Source organism: Phanerochaete carnosa (genome assembly GCF_000300595.1).
Source record: "Phanerochaete carnosa HHB-10118-sp unplaced genomic scaffold PHACAscaffold_8, whole genome shotgun sequence".
Taxonomy (NCBI): Eukaryota; Fungi; Basidiomycota; class Agaricomycetes; order Polyporales; family Phanerochaetaceae; genus Phanerochaete; species Phanerochaete carnosa.
The window spans coordinates 1,861,863-1,884,973 of record NW_006767635.1 but is presented as its reverse complement, the minus strand read 5'-3'; the positions used below and the strand labels follow the sequence as shown (position 1 = coordinate 1,884,973).

At 55.9% G+C, this 23,111-nt stretch overlaps 8 protein-coding genes across 8 annotated transcripts; 6 read left to right on the top strand and 2 right to left on the bottom strand.

Moving 5' to 3' along the window:
* The first annotated feature begins 711 nt into the window (after window positions 1-711).
* PHACADRAFT_261388 (uncharacterized protein) lies at window positions 712-1,356 on the top strand. Its single transcript, XM_007399041.1, has 4 exons — window positions 712-829; window positions 885-1,024; window positions 1,075-1,213; window positions 1,272-1,356. Exons 2-4 carry the CDS (start codon window positions 888-890, stop codon window positions 1,335-1,337), a joined length of 342 nt encoding a protein of 113 aa, XP_007399103.1. The 5' UTR covers window positions 712-829; window positions 885-887; the 3' UTR covers window positions 1,338-1,356.
* A 335-nt stretch (window positions 1,357-1,691) lies between these two features.
* On the top strand, window positions 1,692-2,180 carry PHACADRAFT_60666 (uncharacterized protein; the record flags this gene model as incomplete). The annotated part of the gene is made up of 1 exon (XM_007399040.1): window positions 1,692-2,180. A coding segment is annotated over one exon (489 nt), but the record flags the coding sequence as incomplete, so codon positions are not given.
* Window positions 2,181-3,484: 1,304 nt separating this feature from the next.
* PHACADRAFT_101230 (uncharacterized protein) lies at window positions 3,485-4,288 on the top strand (the record flags this gene model as incomplete). Its single annotated transcript, XM_007399039.1, has 1 exon — window positions 3,485-4,288. A coding segment is annotated over one exon (804 nt), but the record flags the coding sequence as incomplete, so codon positions are not given.
* Window positions 4,289-6,939: 2,651 nt separating this feature from the next.
* Window positions 6,940-7,399, bottom strand: PHACADRAFT_198816 (uncharacterized protein; the record flags this gene model as incomplete). Its single annotated transcript, XM_007399038.1, has 2 exons — window positions 6,940-7,060; window positions 7,119-7,399. 2 exons carry the CDS (start codon window positions 7,397-7,399, stop codon window positions 6,940-6,942), a joined length of 402 nt encoding a protein of 133 aa, XP_007399100.1.
* Window positions 7,400-7,737: 338 nt separating this feature from the next.
* On the bottom strand, window positions 7,738-9,770 carry PHACADRAFT_211982 (uncharacterized protein). Its single transcript, XM_007399037.1, has 6 exons — window positions 9,725-9,770; window positions 9,514-9,666; window positions 9,321-9,460; window positions 9,155-9,266; window positions 9,070-9,102; window positions 7,738-8,618 (listed from the first exon to the last, which is right to left on the bottom strand). The coding sequence occupies exons 3-6, from the start codon at window positions 9,362-9,364 to the stop codon at window positions 8,439-8,441; spliced, it is 369 nt and encodes a 122-aa protein (XP_007399099.1). The 5' UTR covers window positions 9,365-9,460; window positions 9,514-9,666; window positions 9,725-9,770; the 3' UTR covers window positions 7,738-8,438.
* Window positions 9,771-13,469: 3,699 nt separating this feature from the next.
* On the top strand, window positions 13,470-19,615 carry PHACADRAFT_211980 (uncharacterized protein). Its single transcript, XM_007399036.1, has 7 exons — window positions 13,470-13,706; window positions 13,762-13,901; window positions 13,956-14,094; window positions 14,151-14,186; window positions 14,243-14,306; window positions 14,370-15,961; window positions 16,024-19,615. The coding sequence occupies exons 1-7, from the start codon at window positions 13,539-13,541 to the stop codon at window positions 18,328-18,330; spliced, it is 4,446 nt and encodes a 1,481-aa protein (XP_007399098.1). The 5' UTR covers window positions 13,470-13,538; the 3' UTR covers window positions 18,331-19,615.
* A 483-nt stretch (window positions 19,616-20,098) lies between these two features.
* On the top strand, window positions 20,099-21,594 carry PHACADRAFT_261379 (uncharacterized protein). The gene has a single exon (XM_007399035.1). It carries the CDS (start codon window positions 20,776-20,778, stop codon window positions 20,965-20,967), a length of 192 nt encoding a protein of 63 aa, XP_007399097.1. The 5' UTR covers window positions 20,099-20,775; the 3' UTR covers window positions 20,968-21,594.
* Window positions 21,595-21,757: 163 nt separating this feature from the next.
* On the top strand, window positions 21,758-22,449 carry PHACADRAFT_261377 (uncharacterized protein). The gene is made up of 2 exons (XM_007399034.1): window positions 21,758-22,085; window positions 22,138-22,449. The coding sequence occupies exons 1-2, from the start codon at window positions 21,915-21,917 to the stop codon at window positions 22,162-22,164; spliced, it is 198 nt and encodes a 65-aa protein (XP_007399096.1). The 5' UTR covers window positions 21,758-21,914; the 3' UTR covers window positions 22,165-22,449.
* The last annotated feature ends 662 nt before the right edge of the window (window positions 22,450-23,111 follow it).

Here is a 23,111-nt window from a genome sequence, read left to right as displayed (position 1 = left end):
ATCGTCCACATCTCCGTCTCCGCCATTTTCTGCGTCGAGTAAACGCCATGCCACGTCGAAGCCGCCCACGCACCCATCTGGCGAAGCGCGCACGAGCTCGTCGGTCCGGAACAGCTCATTATCGAGCGTGTGGTTGTCCTCATCGCTGGTCACCCTCCCCCCAGACTGAGCCCCGCTGCGACCAGCGCCACGATTTCCAGCAACCCCATCAACACCTGTTCCGCTGCTGCGCCCACCACGACGCCCGCTCTCGGGCAGCTATACCGTGCCTGAACGATACGATATGTTGCTGCACCTTAATATAGACGCATTTCCTCGCTCATTGTGCTGTCGTGACACGCTTTATGAAGGCACACATATATCGATGCTGTCTGCCAAGTCTTATCGACGTTGGTACTGTTGCTAAGCATGTGCGATTGACTTGTAACATATTTTTTGCGGTTTCTTCGTGAGTCTGTCATGTTTAGCATTGGTCCGTCAGGTAATTAGGTCGAAGGTGGACATCGGCTGATTCCACGCCAGGGAGATTGCCGGTGGGCAGAACAAGGTTTGGCTCACGCTCATCTCCCCATGCGGACATGTACGCACACGTAGAATGGTTCGCACAGGTTCTCGTGTGTACTCAGCCTCAGACGACAACGACGCATTCCCCAGCAGACGCAGAATGAACTCGAACGCCAGCGGTAAAGGATCAAAGGGCAATGAGAACCTCCAGACACTTGTCGACGGCGTGGTGCTTTCCCTCAACATCGCCAAGGACGCGACGGCAGCATTTCCGCCGCTTCAGTCCGCGGTCGGAGGAGTGGCTGGTATCGTGAATGTCGTGAAGGTGAGTGGATTGATTGATGTTGCCGCGCGCTGCCGTTGAATTCATTTTGCTGCAGAAAATGGGAGCGAACGCCGAGCAGATCAAGCTGCTCGAGAAGTATACTAAACAGCTATCCACCACTCTGCAACATCCTGCCTTCAAAGATGACAAAGGATGTTCAGAGGATCTGCGGCAGCGCATCGACACCCTAGAGAAGTAAGGCCTGATCCGCTCTATTGCTAAATGATATACTCAGTCTCACGTAGACAGCTGACGGAAACGACGGAGAAGATCCGCGCGCTGGCCTCTCGGTCTAGGTTGACCCGATTGCTCGGCTCGGACTCGCACGCTGGAGCTATCGACGAGTATATCCGACAGATATCTTGGGCCATAAACGACTTCGTGGTAAGTCTGGTATGCGATAGCAGAGATCTCAAGTTTACTCCCTACCTAACTCGTGCAGATCGGAGGAACTATTAGTCTCGAGCTTGCTGTTGGCGTACGCGACTCCACACTATGTCATGTCTGATGTATGTTGGATGTTTACCAAGCCTATCTCAGCAACTGTCCGTGAAGCTGGACAAAGGTTTCGACAGGATGGACCAGCGGTTTGATAATGTGATAGATGAAGTCCAAGGGCTAGGCAGTCAATTGCTGGCTGGCAGCTGTAAGCATCCCGCAACACTTCTTGTTCAACAGCATAGCATGACCCTATCCGACAGCTGGTCCTACCCCTCCATACGTTGATGCCGCCCGCTTCGACTACCCTAGCCAACGCTCGGTTTGCGAAGGCCAAACACGATCAGAGACTCTGAACACCGTCTACCAATGGTTCCTTCCAGACCAGGCTGAACTACGAATTCCCGAGGTCGTGCTGCAGCTGCCGAAAGTCGATGCGCGGGTGTTCTTGCTCAGCGGCGTGGCCGGAAGCGGCAAGTCGACCATCGCGCAGAGCGTGGCCCAATGGTGCTCGGAGCGCGGGTATCTCGGCGCGAGCTTCTTCTGTTCTAGGGATAATAGAGCATGCAGTGATATTCAGATGATATTCCCCACGATCGCCTACCAGCTTGGTCTGTTCTTTCCCGAATTCCAGCACAAGACCGCAGAGGCCATGAAGCGGGAACCTCACATCCAGACAACTCTCGTCTCTCATCAACTCAAGCGTCTGATTGTCGATCCTCTGCGAGAGTTGCCAGCATTCCCACCCTGCGCGGTCGTCATTGACGCATTGGACGAGTGCAAGGACGATCACGCAACGTCTCTCATTGTCCGTGCTCTGTCCGAGTGTATCTCCGACCTGGCTCCCTTGAAGATATTCCTCACCAGCCGCCCCGTCCGGAACATCACCCATGGCTTCCGTTCAACCGGCCTACTCGACACAACCCAGCACATCATCCTTCACGAGGTACCACCAGCCACCACCGAGCGCGACATTGGCATCTTTATACAGAAGAGGATGGCAGATGTCCGAGAGAGATATGGCTTGGACAGGTCATGGCCTTCGGCAGAACAGGCGGAGCGACTAGTCGAGCTCTCGAGTGGGCTGTTCATATATGCCGCCACGGTTATACGCTATGTTGAGGATACCAGTGCCAGTGACCCAAAGGGTCGTCTTCGATCACTGCTCGAGGGCCAAGGGATGTCGTCTGCGGATACAACAGCCCCCTCTCATCAGCTGGACAACCTGTATCTCCAAGTTATCAAGAGCGCACACCCGGACACTACTCGAGAGCTCAAGTTCAAGTTGCGGTTGAAGATTATCCTCGGCACACTTGTCCTCATCCGCGATCGCTTATCGCCGAATGCCATTGACAAGCTCTTGCTCCTCGAGCATGGAACGACTCGGACTACACTGACACATCTCCAATCAGTCGTCCTGATTCCAGACGATGACAATGCCACCATCAGCCTCATCCACCCATCGTTCCAAGATTTCCTTACTGACAGAAATCGATGCCGCGACCCTGATCTGTTGGTCAACCCAGCAATTCAACATAGACTCATTGCCCAGCGGTGCCTCGAGATCATGATTGGCGGTCTGCGGACGGACATCTGCAACATCGGGCAAAGCATGCTGAACTCGGAGGTGCCCAGGCTTCCGGAGCTTGTGGCGGAGCACATTTCTTCATCCATGCAGTATGCCTCTCTTCACTGGACACACCATGTGTTCTGTGGCGAAGTTGACAACAAGCTGCTCGATTTGCTTACCAAGCTCGGCTCGAGCTATTTGCTGAACTGGCTGGAGGTTCTGAGCCTGCTTGGACAATTAGGTGGTGCAGTCCCAGCACTGCAGACACTGCGCAAAAGGTTATTGGTACGTACCGGCTCTGCTCTTATTGACGCCATCACTGATCATATTGCTACACCCAGGACTTACCTCTTCCACACTCTGACATTATTGCATTGCTATATGATTGCCAACGAGCCATTCAGCAATCATTTTCAGGCCTCAGCACCTCTTGTCTTCAGGCATATTCTGGCCTTGTCCCTTTCTGTCCTACATCTAGTAAACTCCAAGAACATTACTCCGGAGCTGGGCAAGGGATTGGATGGCCAAAGGCACTCAGTGGACTCCAGCAGTATTGGGATCCATGCACCCTCACTATTGAAGGTCATTTAGTCTCTGTAACTGCTGTATGTTTCTCACCTGATGGCCGGCGCATTGTCTCGGCATCTATGGACAAGACAGTCAAGCTGTGGGATGCTGTCACAGGCTCCCATCTTACCACTCTAGAAGGACATGAGGACACAGTCCAATGTGTGGCATTCTCATCCGATAGTAAATATATTGCTTCGGGCTCCCGTGACAAGACCATCATTATTTGGGATGCCACTATCGGCCAACATCTCCACACTCTGACAGGTCGCACTGATTGGGTCACGGCTGTAAACTTCTCCCTGGACGGAGATGTCACAGTTCTCGCCTCCGGCTCGGAAGACCACTCAATACGAATCTGGGACCTCAACAACGACATCGGCTCGTCCAGGACCCTATCTCCCGCACACACATCTGGTGTCAAAAGTGTCAGGTTCTCCCAATCTGGATCACTGCTGGTTTCGTGCGGCCAGGATGGTGCATGCAAGGTCTGGAGATCAGGCGCTTGGACGTGTATTGCACAATTCACCCATCCTGAACATACCGCTATACTTTCCGTCGCCATCTCGCCCGACGAAGCCATCTTTGCTTCGGGACAAGGACACATACCCAACGATATTCTTTTACATTCCACTGCTGACGGCCGCTGCTTTCGCACACTCCAAGGCCACACATCAAGGGTGTGGTCTCTCGACTTCTCTCCTGATTGCGCCACACTTGCATCCGGCTCTGCGGACCGTACCATCACCCTGTGGGATGTGGCGAGTGGTTCCACCCTCCGCACTTTGAAAGGGCACTCCGACGAGGTGTACAGCCTCAGATACTCCCCCGATGGCCAGCGGATAGCCAGCTGTGGCGCTGACCATAGCATCCGAATCTGGGACCTGTCTCTGTTGTCGACCGAGAGGGTGCGCGAGTCCGCGAGGAAGAAGCTGAAGGAGAGATTGACCCGGGGCCATGGGTCGGGCATGCACAGAAGTGCTGGCGCCGAGCCTCAACATTTGTCGAATGTACGCTCCGTGACGTTCTCACCTGACGGACGGGTCCTTGCCACCGGGTCGGGAAACACTACAATTCGTCTATGGGATACTGCGAGCGGCGCTCAGTTGCAAGTACTCGAAGGTCATCAAAGTCTTGTCTCGTACCTATCGTTCTCTCCCGACGGAAAGAAGCTAGTCTCGTCAGAATACAAACCCGACTCGCCCGAGCCGGCTCTCCGTTTGTGGGACGTGGAGAGCGGTCGATGTGAGCAGACATTCACCGGGCATGAAGACAACGTAAACCAGGCAAAGTTCTTTCCCGACGGGAAGCGAGTGATCTCGTGTTCGGACGATGGCAGCATCCGCGCTTGGGAGGTCGGCCAGTCGAGGACGCGCAGCGTGGAATCACGCGTCGCCTACCAAGACCGAAGCCTCGATATATACTCCGTTTCTGTCTCTCCTGATGCCAGTCTGGCGGCGTTTGGCTGCTGGAGCGATGAACCGGATGACCACACACTTGGGCTAGTCAGCCTGACAACGCCGCAAGCAGCGCGCTTGGTGCCTTATGAGCGTGCGTACGGCGTGCCCACAACACTCGCATTTTCCAAGGACGGCAGCCGTCTCCTGGTCGCCTCCAGTGCAGAGCTCGCCGTTACTCTTTGGAATATCCAAGCAGGCGGTCCGACCGGCTCAACATCCATCGACGTCGCACCAGAAGCGACATTCCTGGATTGCTATGACGGAGGGGATTGGGCGGAGAACATCGCGTTCTCGTCTACTGAGACGTCCTTCATCACGGACGCCACCATGGGTGTCATCTCGCCCCACCACCGGCCCCGCTCAGCCTCGCAGGACGACAGTCCGGACCACGCAGAGTATGCATTCTGCTTAGCCGATAGCTGGCTGTGGTATGTGTCTGCCACCGAGAGGCGCAGGCTATGCTGGGTCCCGGCCGCCTTCCGACTTGCGCGCAATCTCAATATCACTTACCGAGGATCCGTTGCGGTGCATCGCAATTTTGTAGCCTTTGGTACGGAAGGTGGTCGAGTTGTCATCTTGGACATGACTCCTTGCTTGCCTTCCGCTTGCTGAGGGATGATAGGACATGTTTTTGGCTGTGGGAATATGATGATTTCGCTATGGACTGAGCTTGCGTCTCGCATTACATTTAGAAGCACACATAGGAATGCGGCATGTATGTACACTTTACACCCAGATGCATAAGCGACTCCAAGAACGGGACAGCCATGTGAGTGGACTGGGAAACACGGAAGAGCAGAAACATCCAATAATCGTCCTCAATCAAACGGCGAGATCGACAGCCTGTCCTGCCAACTTCAGACCCAGTGCTCGCACTCACGAAGGAGGCGCTCGTCGGCGAGCTCTGCGACGACGGCGCCGAGCCGAGCCCCTCGGCCGATTCGTCAGAAGACCGGTAATGCAGTGTCTGTGAGTGTCCAACGGCGTGGAGAAGGCAACGGCGGCGGCGAGTGCTTCGAAGTCGGGGGGGGGGGCGAGCGCAGCACCCAAGGCGCCATTCGCAGCGTCTTGTGCTTCGTCCAGACGTTCGCTCCTATCAAAATAGTGCTCATGAACGATAGACCATCGTGCGAGGGCACAGGCAATGCGCGAAACGTCGGCCAGGAGCCGTTTGCGGCCAGTGTCGGACGCAAACGCAGGTGAGGTTTGGCGGTGAGCGACGGGGACAAGAACGTCGATGATGTCAATGTATGTCGTCACGAAGAGATCTATTTCGTTGTTCGGCTCGCCCGTCTACCAGCCATCGAGGTCCCCGATAAGAAACTCGGCCTGACCTCCAGCTTTGAAGCTCGACCCGTCCTGCGACGCGGCGCGGCCACGAACTGGCGCAGCGCAAGTGCGACCATCATCGCTGGCAGGTGGAGCGAACCCGAGGGTAGCAGTGCCAAACACGAGAGAAATTTGGAACTTTTTGGTCGCAAAAAATATGCGAAAACAGCCTGAAAAAATAAGTAAGAAAATGCCATATTTTTCCTCCCGGTATCCGGCGGCCCGGCGACTCGGCAACCCGGCAGCTGAGCCGATTGTCCGCCGGGTGCCGCAGCCACGGGCGCTTTGACAATGGCCTGGCGGACAATCGGCTCGGCTGCCGGGTTGCCGAGTCGCCGGGCCGCCGGATACCGGGAGGAAAAATATGGCATTTTCTTACTTATTTTTTCAGGCTGTTTTCGCATATTTTTTGTAACAAAAAAGTTCCAAATTTCTCTCGTGAAAGTAGTAGCGGCACGCATTCGGGGGTAGGGCTGGCCTTCGTCAGGGACAACCGGGAGGGCGTGGTCCGGGCCGAGGGCACGACAGGCCCTCCGGGATCGTCTATGGGGCGTGCAAGAGCTCGTTGGTCTGGAGCAGCTCGTTATTGCGTGTTCAGTCGTGCTCGCCGTCGTGCTCCCCCAGCTCGAGTTCTGCCTCAAAGCAGCACGTCGGCTTCGAACATTGCCACCAGCTCCTCTTCTCATCTCGCACCGATCCCAGCGAGTAGCCTCAGGCAAATACGCGCAAACGTTGGGATCACGACGTCACTGGCGCTTGTCGACGAGAGCGCGCGCAGGTCTCCCTGGTGCAGACCTGCTCACATGGACGACAGCCGCCCCCATTTCTGAACGTTCCATCGGCCTGCTGGGAAGACGAGGATGGCCACTGTACAATCAAACTAGTCAGCTCGTCAATGCGACAGGCGATCCACCTGATGCCTTACGAGCCCACATCTGGCGCGCCCGCAACGCCCGCGTTTCCCAAGGATGGCGGATGTCTCCTGGCTGCCTCTTCCGATAAGCCCGGCACCACACTTTGGGATGTCCAAGCAGGTAGTCGAGCCAGCTGGACGCTTGCATGTGCTGTGTCAGAGTCGACGTTCTTGCGCCGTGGTGGCGGCGGGTACTCTTCAGTGGACGTCACGTTCTCGCCCAGTCGAAGGTTTTTGGTCACGGACGCCACGATGGGAGCTGTTTTCGCTGGAGTGAGAGCCGCACGGGACATTGTAGGGTGATAGTCCCAACCCCGCAGAATATACATCCTTCCTTGCCGACGGCTGGCTCTGGAATGCGTTTGTTACCGAGAGATGTAGGCTATGCTCGGTACCGTATTCCTTTTAACTTGTATATCCACACGGGGACCAGAATAAGGCGACATAGTGGTGCGCCGTAATGTGGTAGCCTTCGGTGCAGAGTCTGTTCGGGTCATCTCAGGTATGTTGCCTCCGGATCATTGAGGGTTGACAGTTCACAGCACATTGTTGGTTGCATGCATCATCGTCAACGCTCCCTCTCGATCGAATTGCTCGTGTCTCACGCGATGTACGGTAGTGCGCCTAGAAATAAAGCTTTATTATCTAGGCGCATTCGCATATCCCAGGAATATAGTGGCGGCACACAAGCGTATAGGACGCAGTAAATATACAGGAAAAAATCTCAGCGAAGACGACCCCACGACCCAACAGCTGAACAGAAAGAAGTAAGGAAACATTCCATATACGCGTCACTAATGAAACGACAAACCCGTTAGGCCGTGCTTGTCACTTTCAGACCCAGCGCTCGCAAAGGACGCGTCTGAAATATTCCGCAACGTCGGCGCCAAGCCAGGGCTTGCACCAGGTCTTCACAGAACCGCGGGCATATCACTGCGCAGAAGTGACTGTGACAATGGTGGAGGCCGTTTCACACTACAGAGGGGTAGGTGCCAGCGCAGCGTTAGAGGCGCCGCCCAGCATCTTGTACCTGACGTTCAGGCAGCCATGCGGCTCATGCACGCTTTGCTCCTCGTGCGACTTGACGAGAGCGTCGGCCTCGAGTGCCTCGTGAGGGTCGTACCCGTTGCACTCAGCGCCGCCGCTCGCGATGCTCTCGATGTAGAACATGCGGTTCAAAAAACTCCAGCTCGCTGTGATGAGAGGGTCCCCCAAAAGAGTGTTTGTTGCCCTTAGACTCGTAGAGGCTTGCTGCCCACCGACCGGACGCTCTCAAGTCACTCCAGCACTGGCGTGAATCCTTCGTGCGAGGCACAAGTGACATGCGCGACGTTAGCTGGGAGCCGTTGGGGGAAGTGGGTAGGTGTGAACGCGGGAGGACGAGGCGTTGGTGATCTCGGTGTACGTCGTCGGGTAGAAGCCCGCCCTGTCGCTTCGCTCACCCGTCCACCAGTCATCAAGGCCCTTATCGAGCACATTGTTTTGATTTCTCGCCTTGAAACCCAGCTCATCCTGCGACGCGGCTCTTTAGTCGTGCTGTGGTACTAGTCTCCTTCGCCGGCAGACGCAAGATGCGTAGAATCGGTAATGAGCGCGGGTTCGACGTCATCTTGGCCATCGTCCAAATTTCACAAGGGCTCTTCTGCGATCTGTATGTTGGACAGGTAGTCGAGGACTGCGACAGGCTCTTCTCCAGACAGATTTATGACATTCTCCGGCAGAACGTTGGTCGTTAATGAGTGAACGTGGTCGTGAACGGTGCGAGTATTCTAAATCTAACAATGTCGCACTATGGCGTCGTGAGCATTTTGTTCCGAGTGTGTTGCATAGGCTGCTTACTCGTTCATCCAACCGCCTTTGATCTCCCGCTGTGCCTGTCAATACTGCTCTACGAGGTGTAACTCTGCGTCCAAGGCTTTTCGCGATGCGAAACTGGTCGATCTCGGCCTTTTGAATGACGTACATGCGCGTCCAGATATTTTCCATGCATTCTCCACTGCGCAGATCATCAGCGAGATATCAACATAATAGGCAGACAGAAGACTTACTATTGTGGCCAGAAAAACCTCGTATCTGTCTTCGCCTCCTTCCCTCTCGTTCTCTCCCTTATTATCTTGAACTTTTTTCAGCTTTGAGCCCGTAGCGTTGAAGAGCAGCAGCCTAGATCACATCGGATTAGCATGCGCTGAGACATACGTAAATAGTATTACTTACAGTCTGCTATCGAGCTTCTCGCTTTGCGCTCGGCATTCTTTCATATCGTCTCCCGCACATTGAACGGACGAGAGACTGTTTGCATGTAACAATACAGAGAGCAGCTCTTGCAGTGCCCCTGCTAGGCAACAAGGAATGTCCTGAGTATATCTTAGTCGACGTCACCTCAGCGGGTACTCAAGAGAACACCCACAAGTTGCAGAATCTTCACTAGATTCCTCTATGCGATAACAATGCAATCCATACCGTGTTAGCAGTCGGTATATCTCGCTGGTTCAGACCACTTCGAATATCGTCTTTTTGATAAAGCATGATGGTAATCTTGAGAAGTACGGTAGCGTGCAATCTTGTGCAACCTCGGTTAGCATCGAACGAACACAGCGCGTGGGGTTGATGGGACTCGCCTCCATAGTTCGTGGCCTGCGAACTTCTACGTCGCGCTCCATCTCTCCGAACCCTCCATATAATACTGTCTCGTCTCACAGTTGGCGCCGACGTCGGGACGCCCTCAATGAGCCGGAGCATTTTGACGCAGTGATTGAGCTTTCCGCAACAGAGGTCCCAAGCACCCTGAATCGGCTCGTGTCGAGAGTCGCGCCTTCAGGCTTGATAGTAAATACAAGCTGTCCGAAATGGTCGCTCGCGGGTCGGCACGGGGATTTTCACCGATAATATACATCGTGTTTCGACAACGGAGCGAATGGTTTATTGGCAGCCGCCGCGACGAACCTTGACTTGACCACAGCCTGCACATCGTCGGTGCCGGCGTAAGTCCCGCGTGCCCCACAATATTGTCTCTGGGCTTCCTACGACCAAGGTCCCAGCCTCCCGAGTTGGCTCGCGTTTGGCTGTGTCGACAGCGAGCGAAGGCGATCGTGTCCAGCCACGCCCAAACTCAGAGGTCCAGCACAACGGGTTTTGCCGATACCATACATCGCGGTCTAATGGACGAAAGCTGGTCAGTCTACCGACGGCGGCTGCACCCGACTCTCAGCCCAGGCCCGTGTGTCCGCTGACCGAGGGTTTGATGCGCAGTCAGCACTCGACGGCTCGTCTTGACATTAGTGAGTACGCCCTGCGACAGAGATGGCGGTAATCTGAATAGCAAAAATCGGTTTTCTGATCGCGCACGCGTCGATGAGAATGGTACTAACATTCCAGCCTGCAGACTTGGCGAGACGGCACAACGCACGTCTGTCGACTGAGGACAGCTGTGGGATGCCCCATAAGCACCTTGATTTGGCGATGTAACAAAATTATTCACCAGAAAATAAGCTAATATGTACGGCAACAAATCTGGATGTTCCCGGAGCAGAGGAGTGCCACTTTCGCATGAGGTCAGTATGCACTTTGACTACTGGAGTGAAGTGAATACTCACATTCTGTTGTTCAGGCCTAGCCGATAGTTTCGGCAGATGCGCTTGTCGCCCTGGTAGCACAGGAGGACCAACCACGAGAAGCAGTGTGAAAAACCAAGATTAGGATGGGAGGAGGAGTATCTGCGTTCGCGGAGCGTCAGCACGTACGCTGGATGGCACTGCGAGCGCGTACTCACCTTCCGTATCCCGATTTCCACTAGTACTAATGGCCTAAAATTCGGAGTCAAGCGTACGCTTGGGTCCGTCAGCGCACACGCGATACTCGTTGAGTAGCATGTCGAGTTTGGACGCAGTAGTTGTGCGGTTTCATGGCCTGATATTTCGGCGTCCGACGAGCGGCGATCGTAAGAGGCTTCGAGAGAGCCAATGACCACTTGCTAGCAGGAGGTGCGCACCCGAGGCACGAGATGGAGCGAGGACTAGCTGCAGCTAGCGCACGCACTGTGCGGCCGTCACAGTGAGGGCACGCCGAACTTGGCACGCGCGATCAGTCCATCAAAGCCGCCATCATCGGCGGGCTGCGGCGATGGCCGGAAGTCTAGACCTGGGCCTGTCTTCCCATTGTCTTTGCGCTCTCTCCCCACCTTCGTCCTCGTGGCCATCGTGACCACCCTACCACCCTGGCCTGCTGCCGCCATGCCAGCGTGGGCAGTCTTGATTCTGTATCACACAGACGAGACGCCAAGCACGAGCCAAAGAGCTTTCGCGTAACTGCGTTTCCAGCATGCAACGGATACCCTAAGAGCAGGGACGGTGTCGCCCAGCTGTGGGGTCTTTTGCTACTTGCCGCTGCGATTAGGTACGTGTGTCGTGCCCATCTACTGTTGCACATATTGACTGCGGCATACAGGCCTAGTGTTTTGCCAAACGGCACCACACGCCTATCGAGGTCCCGCCTCCTAGAATCCTCCCTTGGGCTTTCAAGATCTCACGCCTCTAATCCCTGATGCACTCTCCAAGCTGGCCTATTCACACGACCTGCTCCCCCAGAATCCGCATGCTCTCGGACCTCTCTCTGATTCCCCCTCCGACACTCACGCCCGTACCCTGCCAGCACAAAAGAGAGTCTATCTCAACAACCCTCGCGCAAGCCTAGCACTCGATAGGGCTCGCCCCGCTAGACCACAAGATTGCTAGCCCCACAGACGCATGAGACGCGACGATCGCAGCCCTCCTGTCCAGCAACCGCTACAAAATCCTCGAGCAAATCCTCGGGTGGGTCCAAGTTTCTATCTTTGCCACATTCCGCGTGCGCACCCGAGACCATACCCTCCATTGCTGCGCTGCAGGACACCGACGTGCCGCATATGCCCCCATCATGCGTTGCGGCATGGGCCTCTCGCTTTCCTCGCTCAAGAACACTCCACATGCGGCATCGGGCGACACCGAAGGCGGCGGCCAGACAGGATTCTTTGGAGATAGGGTATGTACGCTCAACCAGACCGCGCCAATTGCGATGCTGACTGTCGCTCAGAGCTTGTTGCGTCTTACGACAGGTTCACCGGGCTGACGATATCCCATGCCTTGTGGGCGCCGGAACACAACGATCACCACTGCGTCCGGTACCTCTCCACGCTGTCTAACTCGTAGTCTCCCCGCGAAGTGACCGTGTACCGGAGCGCATACGGTCTGTAAGTCCACGTACGTCGTCATCGGTGCGACGGACGCTTTACCGGCTATGGTGCAAACGAGGTTGGCCAGTTATTGGAGATGTATCGAGAAGACGATAAACGTGAAAGCGACAAGTATGAAGATGAGGCCGGGCAAGAAGAGGTTAGTCACTACTCCAGCTGCCTGTCCTTGTAGTGCGCGGCTGGCCGCACATCTCGTAGCAGGAATATAACCTGGCTTTACTCCAACTACGAGAGCGAAGCGCGCCCGCGGTGCGCTTCCAAGTGAACACATGCAGCGATTCAAATTGACTCCGCGCCGACAAGTCCTTGGCTTTCTGTGACGACCTCGTTTGGAACAGCTAGAGCGTCAGCCGCGGCAACACTCCCTGTCTACTTCCTCCCTCCGTCGCCGCCTTTGCCATCGAAGAAGCCGTACGAGAGCTCTATACCACACCCGTCTCCTCCACTTCCATCGTCTAGTAAGGCTCACACGAGCCCGATCCGGCTATCGTACCGCTGCGCCCCAACTTCTTCGCTCCCAACCGAGGGACTCCGTCCCAGCTGGGTCAGTCCCTCGTCCTCAAGGGCCCAGAGATTAACGTCATCTCCCACGTCGTTTCGTCCTCAAGTGCGTCCAACTCAAGCTCTGCCGCAAGCGACGCTACTGTTAGCACCATCTCCACCATCACGCCGGCCCTGATGCCTAGCCTCGCACAGCCATACACAGACGAACGCGGCGCTACTGAGGCCTAGCGCTTGCGAGGGAACATCGACGGTATTTCTGCCCTCGTACGAATGCAACCTCTTTACCCCGGCATTGTCCTGGTGCGCATGCAGGCGCGCACAGAAGTACTATCTTCGTCTCTGCACCATCCGAGTGTCACTTGTATGCTTGCTGTAATGAGTTGCGAGATGTATTTATGCTGCCCTGGCCGTGCTCCGTCTATGTCGATGATGCTTGTCAACTGTGTGCAACTAGCTTATGGCACATGTTTTGGAAATTCACCTATCGTTTTTCAGCTGGTTCTTGAGTCGAGTGGAAGGTAAGCATTGACCCGACGTCGCGCTAGAGCGATTGCAATGCCGGCAGGTACGACAAGGTTCACGAATCCATCTTGCCATGTGACCATGCACGCACGGTGCATTACCTCCTTGACCGAGGTTGTCCCACGTCCTCAACCTCAGACGACGACGACGACGACGACGCACCCGTGAGCAGACACAGAATGAGCTCGAACACCCGCAATGCAAGATCGGAGACCTCAAATGAGAACCTTCACACACTCCTTGACGGCGTGGTCATTACCTTGAATATTGCCAAGGACGCGACTGCGGCATTTCCGCCCCTCCAGTCCGCGGTCGGAGGAGTTGTCGGAATCATCGGTGTCGTGAAGGTGAGCGAGCTGTTCGAGGCCGCTGCGTGCTCACTTCTCATCTGTTTCGCTTCAGAAAATGGGAGCAAATATCGGCCAGGTCAAGCTCCTCGAGCAATATGCCAGTCAGCTGTCCACCACTCTGCAAAACCCTATCTTCAAGAATCAGGAGGCGTGCCCGGAAGATTTGCGCCGGCGTATTGATATCCTCGAGAGGTGAGATTATTGTTCAGTTTGACTGATTTGTCCAGCGTACTCACTTTCGCGCAGGCAGCTGAATGAGACGACGAAGGAGATCCGCAAGTTGGCCTCCCGCTCCAAACTCAGGCGATTGTTCAGGTCAGATACGCACGCTGGGATCATAGACGAACACACCACGAAGATCTCTCGGGCCTTCGAGGTGTTCCTGGTGAGTCTGACTTACGAAAGTAGAGACGCTGTAATATTCACTATCATCGCGCACAGATCGGGGGGATAATGAACGTCGAGGTTGGTGTGAACGTGAGTAGTCGTATGCAGTCCCTGCACATGCGCACGGCCCAATGAGTATATCGCAGGAGATATTGAGCCGCCTCGACAAAGTCGACATACGGCCCCCCGATAAGAGTCAAGCATTCGCTGGTAGGCATTGTCACTTCACGTTCAATCGCACGATCTGACTCCGAGGTGTCCAATCAATCGTAGGCCATAGTATCCCGCGCTACGCCGTTGCTGCCCGTTTTGACCACCCTAGCCAACGCGCTACCTGCGAGGGACGAACACGATCGGAGACTCTGAACACCATCTACTACTGGTTCCTCCCGAACCAGGCTGGAGGACGGATACCCGAGGACATTCTGCAGCCACCGAGGGTAGACGCGCGACTATTCTTGCTTACCGGGCAGGCCGGATCGGGCAAGTTGACCATCGCACAGACCGTGGCGGCATGGTGCTCAGAGCTCGGGTACCTTGGCGCGAGCTTCTTCTGTTCTAGGGACAACCAAGAATGCAGTGATATTCAAATGATATTCCCTACAATTGCCTACCAGCTTGGTCTGCGTGACCGCAGATTCCCGGAGAAGATTGCAGAGGTCATGAGGCAGGACCCCGACATCCAGACATCTCTTGTCTCCCGCCAGCTCAAGCGTTTGATTGTTGACCCCCTGCGAGAGCTGCCGACATTCCCAGATTGTGCAGTTGTCATCGACGCACTAGACGAGTGTAAGGACGCTGAGACGACGTCTCTCATTGTCCGGGCGCTGTCAGACCATGTCTCTGGCCTGGCTCCCTTGAAGATTTTCCTGACCAGCCGCCCCGTCCTGAACATTACTTATGGCTTCCATTCAACCGGCCTACTCAACGCGACGCAGCACATCATTCTCCATGAGGTGCCGCCAGACACCACCGAGCGCGACATTGAGATCTTCCTGCAGAAGAAGATGACCGACGTCCGGGAGAGATACGGCTTGGACAGGTCTTGGCCTACAGCAGAATGGGTGGTGCGACTAGTCAAGCTTTCGAACAGAGTGTTCATATATGCCGCTACTGCTATACACTTCATCGAGGACGCCAATGCCAGCAACCCAGATGGTCGTCTTCGATCACTGCTCGAGGGCCAAGGAGAGTCATCCACAAGTGTAGCAATGCCCTTCTACCAGCTGGACAAGCTGTACCTCCAAGTTCTGAAAAGTGCATATCCGGATATCACCCAAGAACTCAAATTGCGGTTGAAGATCATTCTCGGCACACTCGTCCTCATCCGTGATCGCCTGTCGCCGAATGCTATCGATATGCTCATGCACCTCAAACGTGGAACGACTCGGACTACACTGACTCACCTTCAGTCGGTCGTCATGGTTCCCGATGACAATAACGCCGTGATCAGCCTTATCCACCCTTCATTCCATGACTTCCTTACTGACGGAAATCGATGCCGCGACCCCGATCTGTTGGTCAATCTTTCAATCCAACATGGACTCATTGCACAGCGGTGCCTCGAAATCATGATCGGCGGGCTGCGGATGGACATTTGCAAGATCGGGCGAAGTGTACTGAACTCGGAGGTGCCTGGGCTTCCGGAGCTTGTGGCGGAGCACATCCCCCCGGCCCCGGAGTATGCCTGTAGTTACTGGACACACCATGCCTTCCATGGTGAAGTCGACAACAAGCTGCTTGGCTTGCTCATCAAGTTTAGCGAGAGTCACTTGCCGAACTGGCTGGAAGTAATGAGCCTCCTTGGCGGCTCGAAGTTAAGCAGTGCGGTCTCAGCATTGCAGATGCTCCACAAGAGATTGCTTGTACGCAGTAGCTTTGCCTTCACTAATATTAATGTCCTCACTGATCATGTTGTTTCACTCAGGGCTTATCCCTCCCACACTCTGACCTCACCGCATTGTTGTATGATTGCCTACGAGCCACACAGCAATCATTCCCAGGCCTCAGTATTTCATGTCTCCAAGCACACTCTGGCCTCATCCCTTTCTGTCCCACATCTAGCAAACTCAGGGAGTACTACACTGTGCAAGGAATTGGACATCCAAAGGTGCTCAGTGGACTCCAGCAGCATTGGGATCCATGCATCCTCACTATCGAAGGCCATTTAACATTCTCAGTGAATGCTGTGTGTTTCTCATCTGATGGCCGGCACATTGCCTCTGCAGGCTCTGACAAGACAGTCAAGTTATGGGATGCTGCCACAGGCTCCCATCTTCACACCCTAGAAGGACATGAGGACACGGTCCAATGTGTGGCATTCTCACCCAATGACCAACATATTGCTTCGGGCTCTGATGACAAGACTATCATTATTTGGGATGCCGCTATCGGCCAACACCTCCACACTCTGACAGGTCACACCAATATTGTCACGGCTGTAGACTTCTCTCTGGGCGGGGACGTTGCAGTTCTCGCCTCTGGCTCCCATGACCACTCGACACGGATCTGGGACCTCAACAACAACATCGGCTTGTCGAGGACCCTGTCTCCCACACACACATCTTATGTCAAAAGTGTCAGGTTCTCCCGATCTGGATCACTGCTGGTTTCGTGCAGCCTGGACGGTGCATGCAAAGTCTGGAGATCAGGTGCTTGGACATGCGTCGCACAATTCAACCATCCTGAACACACCGCCATACTTTCCCTTGTCATCTCGCCCGATGAAGCTATCTTTGCTTCGGGACAAGGACACCCAGCCAAGGACATTCTTTTACATTCTACTGCTGACGGCCGCTGCTTCTGCACACTCCAAGGCCACACATCCGACGTGTGGTCTCTCGACTTCTCTCCCGACAGCACTACCCTTGCCTCCGGCTCAGAAGACCGTACCATCATTCTGTGGGATGTGGCCAGTGGTTCCACCCTCCGCACTTTGAAAGGGCACTCCAGCCAGGTGTACAGCCTCAGATACTCCCCCGATGGCCAGCGGATAGCCAGCTGTGGCTATGACCATAGCATCCGAATCTGGGACCTGTCTCTGTTGTCGACCGAGAGGGTGCGCGAGTCCGCGAGGAAGAAGCTGAAGGAGAGATTGACCCGGGGCCATGGGTCGGGGATGCACAGGAGTGCTGGCGCCGAGCCTCAACATTTGTCGAATGTACGCTCTGCGACGTTCTCACCTGACGGACGGATCCTTGCCACCGGGTCGCGAGACACTACGATTCGTCTATGGGATACTGCGAGCGGCGCTCAGTTGCGAGTACTCGAAGGTCATCAAGGCGTTGTCTCGTACCTATCATTCTCCCCCGACGAAAAGACGCTACTCTCGTCAGAATACGAGCCCTACTACTCGTCCGAGGTGGCTCTCCGTTTATGGGATGTAAAGAGCGGTCGATGTGAGCAGACGTTCACTGGGCATGAGCGGAACGTGGTCCAGGCGAAGTTCTTTCCCGACGGGAAGCGAGTGATCTCGTGTTCGGACGATGGCAGCATCCGCGCTTGGGAGGTCGGCCAGTCGAGGACGCGCAGCGTGGAATCGCGCGTCGTCTACCAAGACCGAAGCCTCAGTATATACTCCGTCGCTGTCTCTCCTGATGCCAGCCTGGTGGCGTTTGGCTGCTGGAGTGACGAACCGGATGACCATACACTTGGGCTAGTCAGCCTGACGACGCCACAAGCGGTCCGCTTGGTGCGGTATGAGCGTGCGCACGGCGCGCCCACAGCACTCGCATTTTCCAAGGACGGCAGTCGTCTCCTGGTTGCCTCCAGTGGCGGTACAGTGAAGCCTACCGTTACTCTTTGGGGCATCCATGCAGGGAGTCGAGCCAGCCCGGCGGCCGTTGACACCACATTGGAAGCGACCTTCCTGGATTGCTATGACGGTGAGGACTGGGCGGAGAATATCGCGTTTTCATCTACTGAGACGTCTTTCGTCACGGACGCCACCATGGGTGTCATCTCGCCCCAGCACCGGCCCCGCTCAGCCTCGCAGGATGACAGTTTGGACCCTGCAGAGTACGCATTCTGCCTAGCCGATAACTGGCTGTGGTATGTATCTGCTACCGAGAGGCGCAGGCTATGCTGGGTCCCGGCCGCCTTCCGACTTGTGCGGCAGCTCGATATCGCTTACCGAGGATCCATTGCGGTGTATCGTGATGTTGTAGCCTTTGGTACGGAAAGTGGTCGAGTTGTCATCTTGGACATGACTCCTTGCTTGCCTCGCACTTGCTGAGGGATAATAGGACATGTATTTGGCTATGGGCATATGATCATTTTCAATATGGACCAAGCTTGCGTCTCGCGTTACGTTCAGTAGCACACACAGGAATACGACATGTATGTATAGTTTACACCCAGATGCATGAGCGACTCCAAGAACGGGACAACCATATGAGCAGACCGGGAAACACAGAAGAGCAGAGTCATCCAATAAGCGTCCTCGGTCAGATAGCGAGCTCGACAGCCCGTCCTCCCAACTTCAGACCGGAAGCTTGCGCTCATGAAGGAGGCACTCGTCATCGTGCTCTGCGACGATGGCGCCGAGCCGAGCCCCTCCACCAATTTGTCAGAGAATTGTTGATGCAGTGTCTGAGCGTCGAGCGGCACGGGGGAGGCAACGGCGGCAGCGGCGAGCGCTTCGAAGTTGAGGGACAAGCGCAGCACCGGAGGCGCCACTCGCAGCATCTTGTACTTCGTCTAAACGTCCGCTCCTATTGAGATAGTGCTTGTGCACGATAGATCATTGTGCGAAGGCATAGGCAATGCGCGAAACGGTGGCTGGAAATGTTTGTGGCGAATGTTGGGTGCAGATGCAGGTGCCGTTCGGGGGTGAGCGACGGGGACAAGACGTCGATGATTTCGATGTACATCGTCACGAAGAGACTTATCTTGCCGTTCAGCTCGTCCGTCCACCAGCCATCGAGGTCCCCGATAAGTTCCTCGGCCTGATCTCTAGCCTTGACGCTCAACTCGCCCTGCGACACGGCCAGGGATTGGTGCAGCACAAGTGCGACCATCATCGTTGGTAGGCGGATCGAGCCCGATGGCAGCAGTGCCAAGATAGTACCAGCGACGCATCCGGGGCAGGGTTAGCCTTCGTTGGGGACGAGCGGGAGGACGTGGTTCGGTGCCATGCCTTCCGCGTGCATCGACGGGCTTGTCTTTCTCCCTGCAGATTTCGCTTCACGCCCAGCCTTTGAATTACGCGTTTGTCCGTCTCCCGCCCTATCCTCGTCTTTGCTCGTCCCAACGCTTGCGGCACTGATGGCTCGTTTCCATTCGTCGCGAATGCCGGGCGTAGGCCTTGAGCGGCGATTGATCGGATGTCCGAGTGGTCTTGTGCGAGGAAGGCACTACTCGCGTCGGTCGACACGGCAGTAGCACGAGGACGATACCGGTGGTGAAGACGGCGATGACATTACAACCGTCATCCACGCGTGCTCGTTCGTCAGGACAGAGAGAGCTTGTGAGACGCTCAACAGCCAGGTCAAGGCATGTGAGACCGTGGTCTTATCTGCGAAGGCAGTGAGCTTCAGTCGTACTCGATGTGACCGGTGAAAAGATAGACTTACCGTCGTTCGGCGGACTCGCAGGACTAGTCGCCAGTATCGAGGCTGGAGTCGCTCCTTGACTGTCGTTCAGCACGTTTTCTCCTCCTCAAAGCCAGCGGACCGACGGCGTCTATGGCGGTTTCAAAGGTATTCATCGTAGACGACCGTTACGGTATTCCAGGGAAGTCCTTGTCCAACTGGAACGCCACGATGCGGCTTTCTTCAGCACTGGCCGTGCCAATGAGACGCATAGGATGGTGAGGGCGGCGCGTTCTCGCTGCTGGCCGTATTGGCGGCGCTGGCAGTGTCGTTGTCCTCCCCTTCCTCTCTCAGCACCAGCTGACGATCCATCATACTTCCGATGAACGGCCCCGCACTTTGGCCTCTTCCGCCTTGCCTACATTGCCCTGCGCGCGTCCAACATATCAGCCAAGAGCCTGTAGCCAAAGGCGCATGTCACCACGTACCCCTCAACTGATCCACCACGATCTCGAAGTGCTTTCCAGTCCCGGGTCCATCGACTGCCGTGAAGGGCGTTCGCGCGGTCCGGCACTGGTAGCACCGCGGCCTTGCGGGAGAACTGGTCTCGTCTCTGTGCTTCTGCATGTGCCGCGGGACGGGGCGATGAGCGAAGAAATGCGGCTGTACGTGGGCGCAATCGCCTCTAAGTGCTCTTGCCAGCAAGACTAGTCGGGACTGTGATGATGGTACGCGCAAGACTGTGCGAGACTGAACGTCGGTAAGGGCATGTTGATGAGGTTCGAAGGTGCCGGTGATGGTGCTGCTCGTGACAGGACTCGAACTAGGAGGGAGCGCCTGGAAACGAGGACGAGGATCCCGTGTGCAGCAACTTCGGTAACGGAGGCGATTCGGGCGAGGGAGGGAGATATGGCTGTCGCCATGGAGTTGCTGTGACCCGCGCTGCTTCACGAGGTCTTGAGAGATCGTCGAATAAGTGGAAGAACTCGCCAACACAGCTGGAGCTGTGCGTTCAGCGCCATCACACTCGCCGTCATGCGGGTCGTGACGCCGGGCAGGTCAGTTTCGCGCTGCCCCTCATGCTTCTGGCTTGCTCTCTCTCCTCCACATCTCCCGCCATCCCGCCGCAAGAACCACGCGGCACATAAATGTCGTTGGACGAGCCGGCCCTTCCGACGTTCGCTCTTGCATTCTCCGTGGCTGCAGGAATCCACAACGCCCCCCGCTGCCGCTATCCCAGCGTGCTCAGTCTCCGCGTCAAGCTCGATACCGCCCAGGACAGGATGTTCTTCAAGTATCGACCAAGCTTTCGACGACAAGACCGGCGATGCAGTGTCTGAGCGTCCAACGAGGCGGTGATGGCGAGTGCCCCACAGTGGTGGGCCAAGGCGAGGGCAGCGCCAGGGTCTCGTACTCGCCGCCCAGACGTCCGCTCTTATTGAGATGATGTGCGCGTGAGCCAGGCCATCGCGCGAGGCCCACAGGCAGCGCGCAGTACGGCGGCCGGGAGTATCGTGGTTGATGGCGAGATGAGAGACGGGGACAAAGCGCCAACGATCTCGGTTTGCATAATCAGAAGGAGGTGCATCTTGTTGGAGAAGGACCTTGGTAAGCAGACCTTCCTCACGAATGGGCGGGTCAAACGTAAGGGCAGGAGTGGCGAGGTAACAGTGGCGATGCATTTCGGGTGGAATTAGCATTCGTTGGGGATGAGCGGGAAGACGTGTTCCGGTGTTGCGCCAAGCGTGTCCTTCTCTGGTAGCTTTCGCTTCACGCCCAGCTCTTCACTGTGAAACGCCCCCGCCTATCCTCGTCGCCGTTCGTTCGTATCAGCCGACATGACAGTAGCGTGAGGATGGTACCAGTGGCGAAGATGATGGCGGGATGACGACAAGAAGGAGAGCGCCTGCAAAGCGTTCAGCACCCAGGTCGAGGTGTGTGCGCCCATGATCTTATCTGCGAAGACAGTTAAGTTCAGCGATGCTCAATATTTCCGGGGAACAGATGGACTTGCCATCGCTCGGAGTGCTTACGGAACCAGTCGCGGTATCGAGGCTGCGACTGCTCCCCAAGCGTCATTCGGTGCCGGAGGTTCAACGGCATGTGTACGGTGAAGACGACAGACTGGTGCAGGTATACGCCTATAACCGTTTTGGTGGTGCCCGTAGGCGACGGCTTCGACGCTCCAGGAAAATTCTTGGCCAACTGGAAGCCCACGACGCGATTTCCTTTGGCACTGTTCGTGCCGACAACGGTGAGGAGGACGTGTGGGATGGCGAGGGCGAGAATGGCGCATAGGGTGGCGAGGGCGGTAGATTCTCTGCCGCTCGTGCTCGCAATGCTGATCTTGTCGTTGTCCATTCACTTCCTCTACCGACACTCGCCAACGATCCACTATACCCCCAAGAGCCGACTCTTGATCTTAGACCTCGGTTTTGTTCTCTTTGCCTGCGGCGCCCTGCACGATATCAGCCATAAGCCAACGGTTACGAGCGCATATCATGACGTACTCCGTAACTTGCCCACCGCAATCTTGAAATGCTTCCAATTGCGGGTACACCGATCGCCGTGGAGGGTGTATGTGATAGCCTTGAGCGTACAAAAGGACGCTGTAGTGCCGCGCAGCCTTACGCCAGAACTTGTACCATCTCTGAGCCTCCACATGCGCCCTGGGGCGGTGCAATAGGCGAGAAATACGCGGGTCGCGAAATCGTCAGGTATTCTTGCCAGTAAGGCTGCCATGGTATGCGCATGATTGCGCAGGGCTAGACGTCGGCGAGAGTATGTTGATGGGGAAGGTATTGGTGATGGCGCTGCTTGCGGCATGACTGGAGCTGCGATGCTGGACGGCACTGCGAGCGCATACCCAGCCTTCTACGGTGCGGTATTGGCCGGTATGATGCCTTAGGGCTCGGGGCTATGCGGACGTTCGAGCCTACCGGCGCACACACGATGTTCGTCGAGTGGCATGTCGAGTCCAGTTCCCAGCCGGCGTCTCGGCCCGTCGGTGATGGCGGCTCTGACGACAGTGATCCTGGCGTGCGCCCTCTTCGTGCTCGCGCTCACGGCTCGCGCGTCCATCCTAGTCTCGTCCCCAGCCATTCTAGCGCGCCCGGACTTCGCCGGTCGGAGACTGCGTCGGACATCAATGGTGATGTGCAGTCTCTCGCTAGAATGTCTGGTCCACTTGGATCATCCGGGGGGGCCTCATTCGCACGTGATCTACACGCTCCCTGAGGAAGTGACCGCCTGCGCACCGCCAAGTTGCTGGTGATGAGTAAGGCGTTCGTGTATGCAGTCAGACATATATGTAAAAGTGCCTCTGATATATTCTTGAGTACATTTGTGTTTTTATAAGCCCCCTGCAACGGAGAGTACCACTGCAGCCCAAATAGCCGCCAACGGCAGGCTACGGGCGCGGTATGTGTGCGCGTCAGTCACGTGCGGACGAGACCCCCCGGATGATCCAAGTGGACCAGACGCT